Genomic DNA, 10,589 nt, shown 5'->3' with positions numbered 1-10,589 from the left:
TTATTTTTGCGGGTCTGGGGGATGGAACTCAGAGGCATTTGACCTCCGAGCTACACCCCCTGCCCAATTTTTTATTCTTTATTTTGAAACGGGGTCTCACTGAGTTGCAGAGGGCCTCACTAAGTAGCTGAGGCTGCCCGCAAACCACGATGCTCTTGTCTCAGCTTCCCCAATGCTGGGATTACGAGCATGCGCCACCACGCCCGGCTTTTTATACTTTATTTTGAAACAGGGTTTCACTGAGTTGCAAAGGGGCTCCCTAAGTAGTTGAGGCTGACCTTGAACCTGGGTCCTCCTGGTTCAAATGCCCGCTGTGGATAAGCCTCCCAAATGCTGGGATGACAAGTGTGCGCCACCACGCCTGGCTAGTCAGTTACCTTATAACCTGCCCTGGGTTTGTCTGATTTTTACTTTCATGGTGTGGCTTCCCTTCTTAATCATTATTTCAGATCATTGTTAGCAGAAAGCATGGAGCTGGGAGAAGGGATACTGCTCAGGACTGGACTGAACGCATTGTCCCAAGCTGTACACCCCAGTTGTGGCCTGGCCTGGACTGATGGGACGCGCGTCTTCCTGACCGCTCTACAGCTTCACAGCGGAGAGGCCACGTTTGGGGACTCCAGAGCCATCGGAGAATCTGGACGCATCTGTGGGCTCTCCTGGGCCCCGCCCGCCGCGGCTGGCGGGCCGGCTCTGCTTGCTGTCCAGCACAAGACGCGTGTCGCTGTGTGGCGGCTGTGTCCCGGCACTGCGGGGTCAAGCGATTGGCTGGTGTCTCTGGTCTCTGAGATTACAGAGTCGCTCCCTCTCCTTCCCCAGGGCAGTGTGTGGCACCCAAGGGACGCTGTCCTGACTGTGCTGACGGCCCAGGCCGTCTCAGTTGTCCCTGATACTCAGCGTCACGGTTGCCGGGTGAAAGTGGACATCAGCACTCAGGGCCGCCGCGTCCGCTGCGCGTGTTGGACCCAGGATGGCCAGAGGCTGGTGGTGGCAGTGGGCAGCAGCCTTCACTCTTATATCTGGGACAGTGCCCAGAAGACTCTGCGCAGGTGCCCCTTCTGCCCGGTGTTGGACGTGGACAGCGCCGTGTGCTCCATCAGAGCCACCGTGGGCTCACAGGTTGCTGTGGCCACTGAGCTTCCGCTAGACAAGATCTGCAGCTTGAACACATCTGAGACCCCTGACGTGCCCCCTGACTGTGCAGACACCTGCCTGCCCGCTTTCCCAGTTACTGGTGAAACGCCCGCTGCGGATAAGGGCGCACTTGATTCCGAGGTATCAGTTCCTCCTTCCTCTTCAGACCCGCTGGATCTAACTCATATACGTATCAGCCCATCCAGGCCTGAGGGGAGCCCTCTCATTTGCCTAAGGAAAAAGGACTACTTGACAGGAACCGGCCAGGATTCTTCACACTTGGTCCTCGTGACCTTTAAGGAAGCACTGACGTTGACCAGAAAAGCCCCCGTTCCAGGCGTCCTGGTTCCCGATCTGGTAGCGTTCCATCTTAAAGCGCAGATGGTGGCCGTGGCTTCCAACACGTGTAATACAATTTTGATCTATTCTGTCCTGCCATCTTCTATGCCAAACACCCAGCAGATTCATCTAGGGAGTAATGAAAGGCCAAAGGGCATCTGTTTCTTGGCAGACAGATTGTTAATTTTGGTAGGAAAACAAAAGCCCGCTGACACGGCATTCCTTCCGTCTTCAGAGTCTGATCGGTACCGCATGTGCTTTATTTTTAAAGAAGTGGTGTTGCAAGAAGACTGCTCAGCGACAGATGATGCAAGCCAGAGTGCCTCCTCTACTCGCGGCTCTCTGTTAAGCAGCACAAGTCGAAACAAGTTCATTGAAAGCCTTTCCTCAGACTTCTGCCTCCAAAACAGAGACTTGCTGCTAAGCGCTAACACCAGTAGGCGGAGTAGAAGGCCTGGAAGAACCCTTATTGAAGAAATCCCAGGTCCCCCGCCCAGTATCTCTCATGGGCCCACTGCCCTGGAAAGGCGTGGCAGGCCCAGCGGCCTGCCAGACCACGCCAGCACGCCAGAGCCTTCCAACTCGCCTCAGGAGGAAAAGGAAACCTACCAGCTGTCTAAGGAGCTGGGGATTTTATCTAGGAACCTGACTGAACTGCAACAGTGTCTTCCGGAACTCATGGATTTTCTGCATAATGGGAAGAGATCCTCTCCAGCATATCCGCGCTCGAAGGACCTCCCTTATGTTCACGTTATTTGCCAGGTAACTTCTCCTATGAGGAGCTGCCAGTTTATGTAAAGCACCCAGGGGCTGCGCTCAAGATTAGTGAGGAAGAGGTGCTCCCGGTGACCTTCACTGCCCGGGCAGCTTATGTCAGGCAGATTGGTAAGCCTGTGCAGGAGCTTGGATGCTAGCCTACCTACCAGAGAGGCACACAGACCACTGTGTGCTAGGGTTTTATCACGTGCAGAACTTCACTCTGGCTTTTTTTTTTTTCTTTTTTTTCTTTTTTTTTTTTCTTTTGGCAGTACAGAGGATGGAACCCAGGGGCATTCCACCTCCAAGATACACCCCCAGCCCTATTTTTCAATCTTTTTATTTTTTGAAACAGGGCCTCATTGAGTTGTGAAGGGCCTCACCAAGTAGCTGAGGCTGTCCATGAACCTCTGGTCTCAGCCTCCTGAATGCTGGGATTATAAGCGTGCACCACCATGCCCTGTCGCTGTGACAATTTATGAAAAAAAAAATTCTTTTTTGAGGTACTGGGGATGGAACACAGGGGTGCTTTACCACTGAGCTACATCCTCAGCCTCTTTGTGACAGGGTCTCACTAAGTGGCTGAGGCTGACCTCAAACTTGCAATCCTCCTACCTCAGACTCCCAAGTTTACGGGGATTACGGGCATGTGCCACCACACCCTGCGGAAAAAAAATTCTTTTTTAATTGTTATTTTGTTGTGACTTTCCCTTTTTTACATTACAGGTACTCTTCTATAGATATAAAAAAAAAAGTTGTGTTCAGCCAGGTGTGATGGTGGATACTTCCTGTAAGTCCGGTACTTGAGAGTCAGAGACAGGAGGATCACAAACTTGAAGATAGCCCCAGCAACTTAGTGAGACCCTCAGGAACTGTGCGACACCCTGTTACAATTGTTTTTTCCGGTATTGGGGATGGAACCCAGAGGCATTCTACCTCCGAGCTACACCCCCAACCCTATTTTTTATTCTTTATTTTGAAACAGGGTCTTACTGAGTTGCAGAGGGCCTCACTAATCTGTTTCAATTTAAAAAAAAAAAGGGGGGGGGGTCAGAGATAGGATGCCCCTGGGCTCAATCCCCAGTACAAAAAAAAAAGAAAAAGAAAAAGGAAAAAAGTTGCCTTCATTTAAAATGCTTGTTTGAAAGCCGGGTGTGGTGGCGCACGCTTGTACTCCCCGCGCTTGGGAGGCTGAGACAGGAGGATCGCACGGGTTCGAAGTCAGCCTCAGCTACTTAGTGAGGCTCTCGGCAACTTAGTGAGACCCTGTTTCCAAATAAAATATAAAAAAGGTCTGGGAGTATAGCCCGGAGGTAGAAAGCCTCTGTGTTCCACCCCCAGTACCACCAAAATAAATAAATAAATAAAATGCTTGTTTGGTGGTACTGGGGATTAAACACAGGACGCTCTCTCTTTCAGCTACACCCCCATCCCTTTTTTTGGTTTTTATTTTTTGTAGTACTGGGGGTGGAACCCAGAGGCTTTCTACCTCCAGGCAATACTCCCAGACCTATTTTATACATTATTTGGAAGCAGGGTCTCACTAAGTTGCTGAGAGCATCACTCAGTAGCTGAGGCTGGCTTCAAACCTGTGCGATCCTCCTGCCTCAGCCTCCTAAGCACTGGGAATATAAGCGTGTGCCACACCACTACACCTGGCTCTATCTATCTTTTTTTTTTTTTTTTTTTTTTGGTGGTACTGGGGTTCCTGGAAGCCCTTCTACCTTTGGGCTACACTCCCAGACCTATTTTTATATTTTTATTTAGAAACAGGGTCTCCTAAACCAGCGCGCTCCTGGCTTCGAACCTGCGCGATCCTCCTGTCTCCGCCTCCCAAGCGCGGGGATTATAAGCGTGTGCCACCACGCCCGGCTCTATCTATCTTTTTAAACAGAGTCTCACTAAGTTGCAAAGGGCCTCATGAAATTGCTGAGGTTAGCTCTGAACCTGTGATCCTTCCTTTTTTTTTTTTTTTTTGTGGTGCTGGGAATTGAACCCAAGGGCATTCTACCTTCGAGCTACACCCCCAGCCTGAGTTTTTATTCTTTGTTTTGAAACAGGGTCTCACTGAGTTGCAGAGGGCCTAGCTAAGTAGCTGAGGCTGGCCACAAACCTGGATCCTTCTGTTTTATCCTCCCAAGTACTGAGATTACAAGTGTGCCCCACCACGCCTGGCTCCCAGCCCTATTTTTTAATCCTTTATTTTGAAACAGTGTCTCACTGAATTGCAAAGGACCTTGCTAAGTAGCTGAGGCTGGATGTGAACCTGTAATCCTCCTGTCTCAGCCTCCCAAATACTAGGATTATAAGTATGTACCAGCATGTTTTATTTTGAAACATGGTCTTGCTAAATTGCTGAGAGCCTCAGGAAATTGCTGAGGCTGGCCTTGAACCTGCTGTTTTCCTGTCTCAGCCTCCCAAGTATTGGGATTACAGGTATACACTACCATTCCTGGCTCTCTAGTTGTGTGTGTGTGTGTGTGTGTGTATATATATATATTGTGTGTGTGTGTGTGTGGTACTGGAGATGGAACCCAAGGGCCCTCTACCTCCAGGCTACACTCCCAGACCTATTTTATATTTTATTTGGAAACAGGGTCTTTTAAGCCAACTGAGGCTGGTTTCGAACCTGCACGCGATCCTCCTGTCTCAACCTCCCAAGCGCAGGGATTACAAGCGTGCGCCACCACGCCCGGCCTCTAGGTACATTTGAAATCACTTCTAAGTAGGTCTTAATTTTAATGACTTTTTTATTTTTTAAAAAATGTTTATTTTCAAGCTGGGTGTGGTGGTGCATGCTTGTAATTCTAATATTTGGGAGGCTGAGACTGGAGAAACTCAGGTTCAAGGTCAGCCTCCGTAATTTAGTAAGCCTCTCAGCAACCTAGTGAGACCTTGTTTTCTATTTTTTTTTTTTTAAGATTTAAAGAAGTCTATTAAAAAGATAAAAATACAGAAAATAGAAATACAGAAAATAGTTACAGCCCCGTGCCAAAATGGCATGAGGGGGGAGGGTGGCCCTGGGCCCACTCACCACTCCCCCGAGACCTTGTTTTCAAAATAAGAAATAAAATTAGTCTGGAAATGTAGTTCGGAGGTAGAATGCCTCTGGGTTCAATTCCCAATAAAACACACACACACACACACACACACACACACACACACACACTTTATTTTCCTTTATACTTTTTCTAAATCAAGTTAATTTTGTGAAAAATCCTCAGCTACTTTACCACATAGGGCAGTCTTACTTGTATTTTTTCCTATAAAACAAATGTGAACTTTCTTAGCTTCATACTACTACCTACGGGCCAGGAGTTCAGCTCCTAGGTAGAAGAATGCTCCTGGGTTTTTTCCCTAGTACCAAAATAAGTAAGTAGACAGCCATTCTTTACCATCCACTCATGCCTCTCAGGCTGCTCTCCTTTGTCCTCTATAGTGTTACTGGTCATATCCTAGGAAAGCCGATTCCCAATATAAGGCTTAACCCTCAGGAAAGAGTAAAGCAAAAGCTGGGCGTGGTGGTGCACGCTTGTGATCCCAGCATTTGGGAGGCTGAGACAGGAGGATCGCGGTTCACGTCCAGCCTCAGCTATGACTTAGTGAGGTCCTTTGCAACTCACTGAGACCCTGTTTCAAAATAAAGAATAACAGAAATAGCGAGGCATGGTGGCGCACGCTTGTACTCCCCGCGCTTGGGAGGCTGAGACAGGAGGATCGCACGGGTTCGAAGCCAGCCTCAGCTACTGAGTGAGGCTCTCAGCAACTTAGTGAGGCCCTGTTTCCAAATAAAATATAATAAAGGTCTGGGAGTGTAGCCCGGAGGTAGAAAGCCTCTGGCTTCCACCCCCAGTACCACCAAATAATAATAATAATAATGATAATAGGATTGGGGGTGTGGCTCGGAGGTAGAATATGCCCCTGGGTTCCATCTCCAGTACTGCAAAAAAAAAAAAAAGAGTAAAGAGAAAAAGTAAATTAGTGGTTGCGTTTTGTTCTGAACCTTCGGTTGTGTTAAGTGATACTGCAAAGAGCTTCTTCATATTTAAGCTGAATTCTAGTTGATAGTGGTCTGTTCTTAAGTCCATTCTTTTTACAAGCTAGCAATTTTTTCTTCTTTTTTTCCCCTAAGAAACCTTGTGATGTAGGTCCTGCTGAAAAAAGATTGGTGCTTCTCTGCGATGGCAAACTAAGGCTCAGTACAGTTCAGCAGTCGTTTGGGCTCTCCCTCGTCGAGATGCTACACGGTAAGTTAAATTCAGAACGGCCCTCCCTCCACCATCTATTTTACAACTTCCGCTGGTAAATGAAAATGAGATTTGCCAGCCTTCTGGTGATTGGCCGGATAGTTAACGAATATCACTAACTGCCTGCCAAAAGACACGAAAAATACCAGTCCAGTTCTGCTTATAGGGAACTTGGAGCCTAGGTGAATTAAATGTACACATGAAAAGACTAAAAAAGAATTACAAAGCAATGTGGAACAACAGCAAAGAGATCATATAACAGCCCGCCCTATGCTATTGCACTAAAATATAAAAATCATAGCAGCATCGCAGAATGTTTCTTAAAGAGTTGTCGTTCTAAGTGGAGCAGACAGAAATGTGGAGGATACTCTGTTGAAGTTAGCTCTTCCTTCACTGACCAAAATGCCCAACATGAACAGCTTAGAGGAAGAAAGCTTTATTTGGGTTCATGGTTTTAGAGGTTCAGTCCATGGTTGACTGGCTCCAAGGCAGAAACGTGGTGGTGGCAGGGGCGGTGGTGGCGGGGGCGGTGGTGGCAGGGGCGGTGGTGGCGGGGGCGGTGGTGGCGGGGGCGGGTGGCAGTGGCAGGGGGGGGTAGAGGGAAGCTCCCTAGGTCATGGCAAAAAGGAAGCAAGGAGAGACCGGAAGCAGCCAGGGACAGGTGTATTCCTTAGGACCACGTCCCCGGTGACCCACCTCTTCTACCACACCCCACCTGCCTAAAGAAATGCATTCAAATTGTTAATCCATCACTGGGTTAATCCAAGGGTGATATTAGAGCCCTCATTCAATTAGTTCATGTTTAATTATTTATTTATTTATTTATTTATTTATTTATTTTGTGGTACTGGGAATGGAACCTAGGGCATTCTACCTCCAAACTACACCCCTAGCTCTATTTTTTTTTTTTTTTTTAGTACTGGGCATAGAACCCAGGGGCATTGTACCTCTATGCTACATCTTCAGCCCTATTTTTTAGCCCCTTTTTTTTTTTGTGTGTGTGTGTATGGTACTGGGGATGGAACCCAGAGGGGCATTCTACCTCCAGGCTATACTCCCAGACCTATTTTATATTTTATTTAGAAACAGGGTCTCACTAAATTGCTGAGAGCCTCACTAAGTAGCTGGGGCTGGCTTCGAACCTGTGCGATCCTCCTGTCTCAGCCTCCCAGGTACTGGTATTATAAGCAATGCCACCACACCCGGCTCTTTTAGTCTTTTTTTTGTTTGTTTGTTTTTAAACAGGGTTTCACTGAGTTGCGAAGGGCCTCACTAAGTAGCTGAGGCTGTTCGCGAACAGCAATCCTTCAGTCTCAGCCTCTGGATGCTGGGATTACAAGCATGTGCCAACACGCCTGGCTCCCAGCTCTATTTTTTATGTTTTATTTTCGAAACAAGGTCTCACTAAGGTGTAGAGGGCCTCACTTAAGTAGCTGAGGCTTGCTGAGAACCTGCCATCCCGTCTCAGCCTCTAAGTAGTCCACCACACCTGGCTATGTCTGAACTTATTGTACTAGGGATTGAACTCAGGGGCATTCTGCCTCCAAGATAGACCACCCCCCCTCCTGCACTATTTTATTTTTTATTTGGAAACAGGGCCTCGCTGAGTTGCTGAGATTCTCACTAACTTGCTAAGTCTGGCCTCAAACCTGCAATCTTTCTGTCTCAGCCTCCCAAGGACCGTGATTACAGGAGTATGCCACCATACCTGGCTTACTGCTTAACACTTTTGCCTTCCTAATACATGAGTTTTTCCAGGGTGCCACCATACCCACCTATAATTTTATTTATTTATTTATTTATTTATTTATTTATTTATTTTTGTGGTTCTGGGGATGGAACCCAGGGGTGTTAGACCTCCGAGCTACGCCCCCTGCCCTATTTTTTTTTTTTTTTTTAATTTGGAAACAGGGTCTCTTAAGCCAGCATGGCTGGCTTTGAACCTGCACGATCCTCCTGTCTCTGCCTCCCAAGCACGGGGATTACAAGCGTGCGACACCACGCCCGGCTCCCTGCCCTATTTTTTATTCTTTATTTTGAAACAGGACCTCACTAAGTTGCTGAGGCTGTCCACAAACTGAGATCCTCCGGTCTCAGCCTCCCCAATGCTGGGATTACAAGCGTGTGCCACCACGCCCGGCTATAATTGTCATTTTTAATGAATGGGTTAATATTCCATTCTGAGCTGTAAAGCGTCTTTTATTTTGCCATATATTCTTTGACACACTTAGGTGGTTTTCAAATTTTCACCATTATAAATAAGAGTATGAAAAACCTCTCTGCATATTTTATATGTTATTTTGGGGAGTGTAGATTTTCAGAAGTGAAATCACAGGGTCAGAAGGTGATATGCAGCTGGGTATTGTGATGCGCACTTGTCAGCCTAGTACTTGAGAGACTGAGTCAGGAGGACCACAGGTTGAACTCCAGCCTCAGCAACTTAGCGAGATCCTGTTTCAAAACAAAAAGGGCTGGGGGGTGTAGCTCAGAGGTAGAATGTCCCCCAGGTTCAATTCTCAGTAACGTAAAAAGAAAAGAAACCAAAGAAGGTCCAAGCCTGTGTTATCCTAGTGACGCCTCGGTTACCCTTACCTTCAAACGAACCATCACAATAATCCGGGCTACTTCGTTTACCTCTAGTCAGCTCAGCTTCTGTGAATATCTACAGGTTAGTGTGGATCTACAGAATCAAGAATGATAGTGGAGCCGGGCGTGGTGGCGCGCACTTGTAATCCCAGCATTTGAGAGGCTGAGGCAGGAGAATTGTGTAGGTTCGAAGCCAGCCTCAGCTACTTAGTGAGGCCTTTTCCACTTATTGAGACCCTGTTTCAAAATAAAGAATAAAAAATAGGGTTGGGGACGTCGCTCGGAGGTAGAATGCCCCAGGGTTCCATCCCCAGTACCATATAAAAAAAAATAATAGTGGGGGCTGGACATGGTGGTGCACACCTATAATCCTAGAACTTGGGAGGCTGAGGCGGGAGGGTCATGGTTTCAAAGCCAGCCTCAGCAATGTAGTGAGACCTGCAACTAAAAGAAAAATAAAATAGGGCCGGGGGTGTAGCTCAGAGGCAGAATTACCCCTGAGTAGTTCAATCTCCAGTAATCACACACACACACACACACACACACACACACACACACACACACACTCTCTCTCTGTCGCTGTCTCTGTCTCTCTCTCTGTGTCCTAATACCCCTGTGCGTTTATTTTCCTTTGCAGGATCCCAGTGGATCCTTCTCTCTGCCGACCACGAGGGCTTCATCCCTGTAACTTTCACAGCCACTGAGGTCATCACCGTGAGAGACGGCATCAAGTCCGGGTCAGATGTCTTCAGGGACTCTCTTCCTCAAAGTCAGGATCCGCCTCCTTCGCCTGAAGTCCATAGAGACCTTACTGCCCAGAGTTGAGCTCTACCGGCTGTTCTAACCATTTAGACAGCACGGCTTGTTATCTGTGTGCAAAGTATTTGCTGGGTGGCTTTTCAAGTGAGACTGTAACTTGCAAGGTCTGTGTTGTACTGCAGCCTCTCACCGGTGAGGGTGACGCTGTCCCTCGGGTGACTGGTTGCCGGGGCTGGTTTCACAAGCTCCCCCTTTTACCCGCGGCGCGCTGCTCAGAGGTCGAGCTCAGCCTTGGCCGGAGGGCCCAGAAGGTGGCTGTTTGTGTGTTCCTGACTGTGTAGTCTTGTCTAAGGGCTGAATTCCCAAAACAATACAGTGATGCCAGGTGCATTGTGCTTTATACTTTCTCTAAGGCTTTATAACTCTTGCCCAAATCAGTGTTAAGATAGTCTTCAGAGGTTTACAAGATCGCTCAGCGCTGTTACAAGTCTTTTTCTTGGCTTAAAGGGGATTTAAGGAATGCTGCTAGAGAGGGCATGCTCAGGATTTCTTTTTATTTATAATTTTTGTTAATTTGTTTTTGTGGTACTGGGGATTGAACCCAGGGGCATTACCTCTGGGCCATACTCTTGGCCCTTGTTGTTGTTGTTGTTGTTGTTATTATTATTATTATTATTTTTTTTTTTTTTTTTTTGGTGGTGGTACTGGGGATGGAACCCAGGGGCCTTCTACCTCCGGGCTACACTCCCAGACCTATTTTATATTTTA

General features: G+C 47.5%; 1 protein-coding gene across 1 annotated transcript; it reads left to right on the top strand.

Moving 5' to 3' along the window:
• Positions 1-468: 468 nt before the first annotated feature.
• On the top strand, positions 469-9,887 carry WDCP (WD repeat and coiled coil containing; the record flags this gene model as incomplete). The annotated part of the gene is made up of 3 exons (XM_080711754.1): positions 469-2,235; positions 6,362-6,476; positions 9,700-9,887. The coding sequence occupies 3 exons, from the start codon at positions 469-471 to the stop codon at positions 9,885-9,887; spliced, it is 2,070 nt and encodes a 689-aa protein (XP_080567880.1).
• Positions 9,888-10,589: the final 702 nt, after the last annotated feature.

Source organism: Muscardinus avellanarius (assembly GCF_963383645.1).
Source record: "Muscardinus avellanarius genome assembly, chromosome: 15".
In the NCBI taxonomy this organism is placed as follows: domain Eukaryota; kingdom Metazoa; phylum Chordata; class Mammalia; order Rodentia; family Gliridae; genus Muscardinus; species Muscardinus avellanarius.
This window is presented reverse-complemented; position numbering and strand designations above follow the sequence as displayed.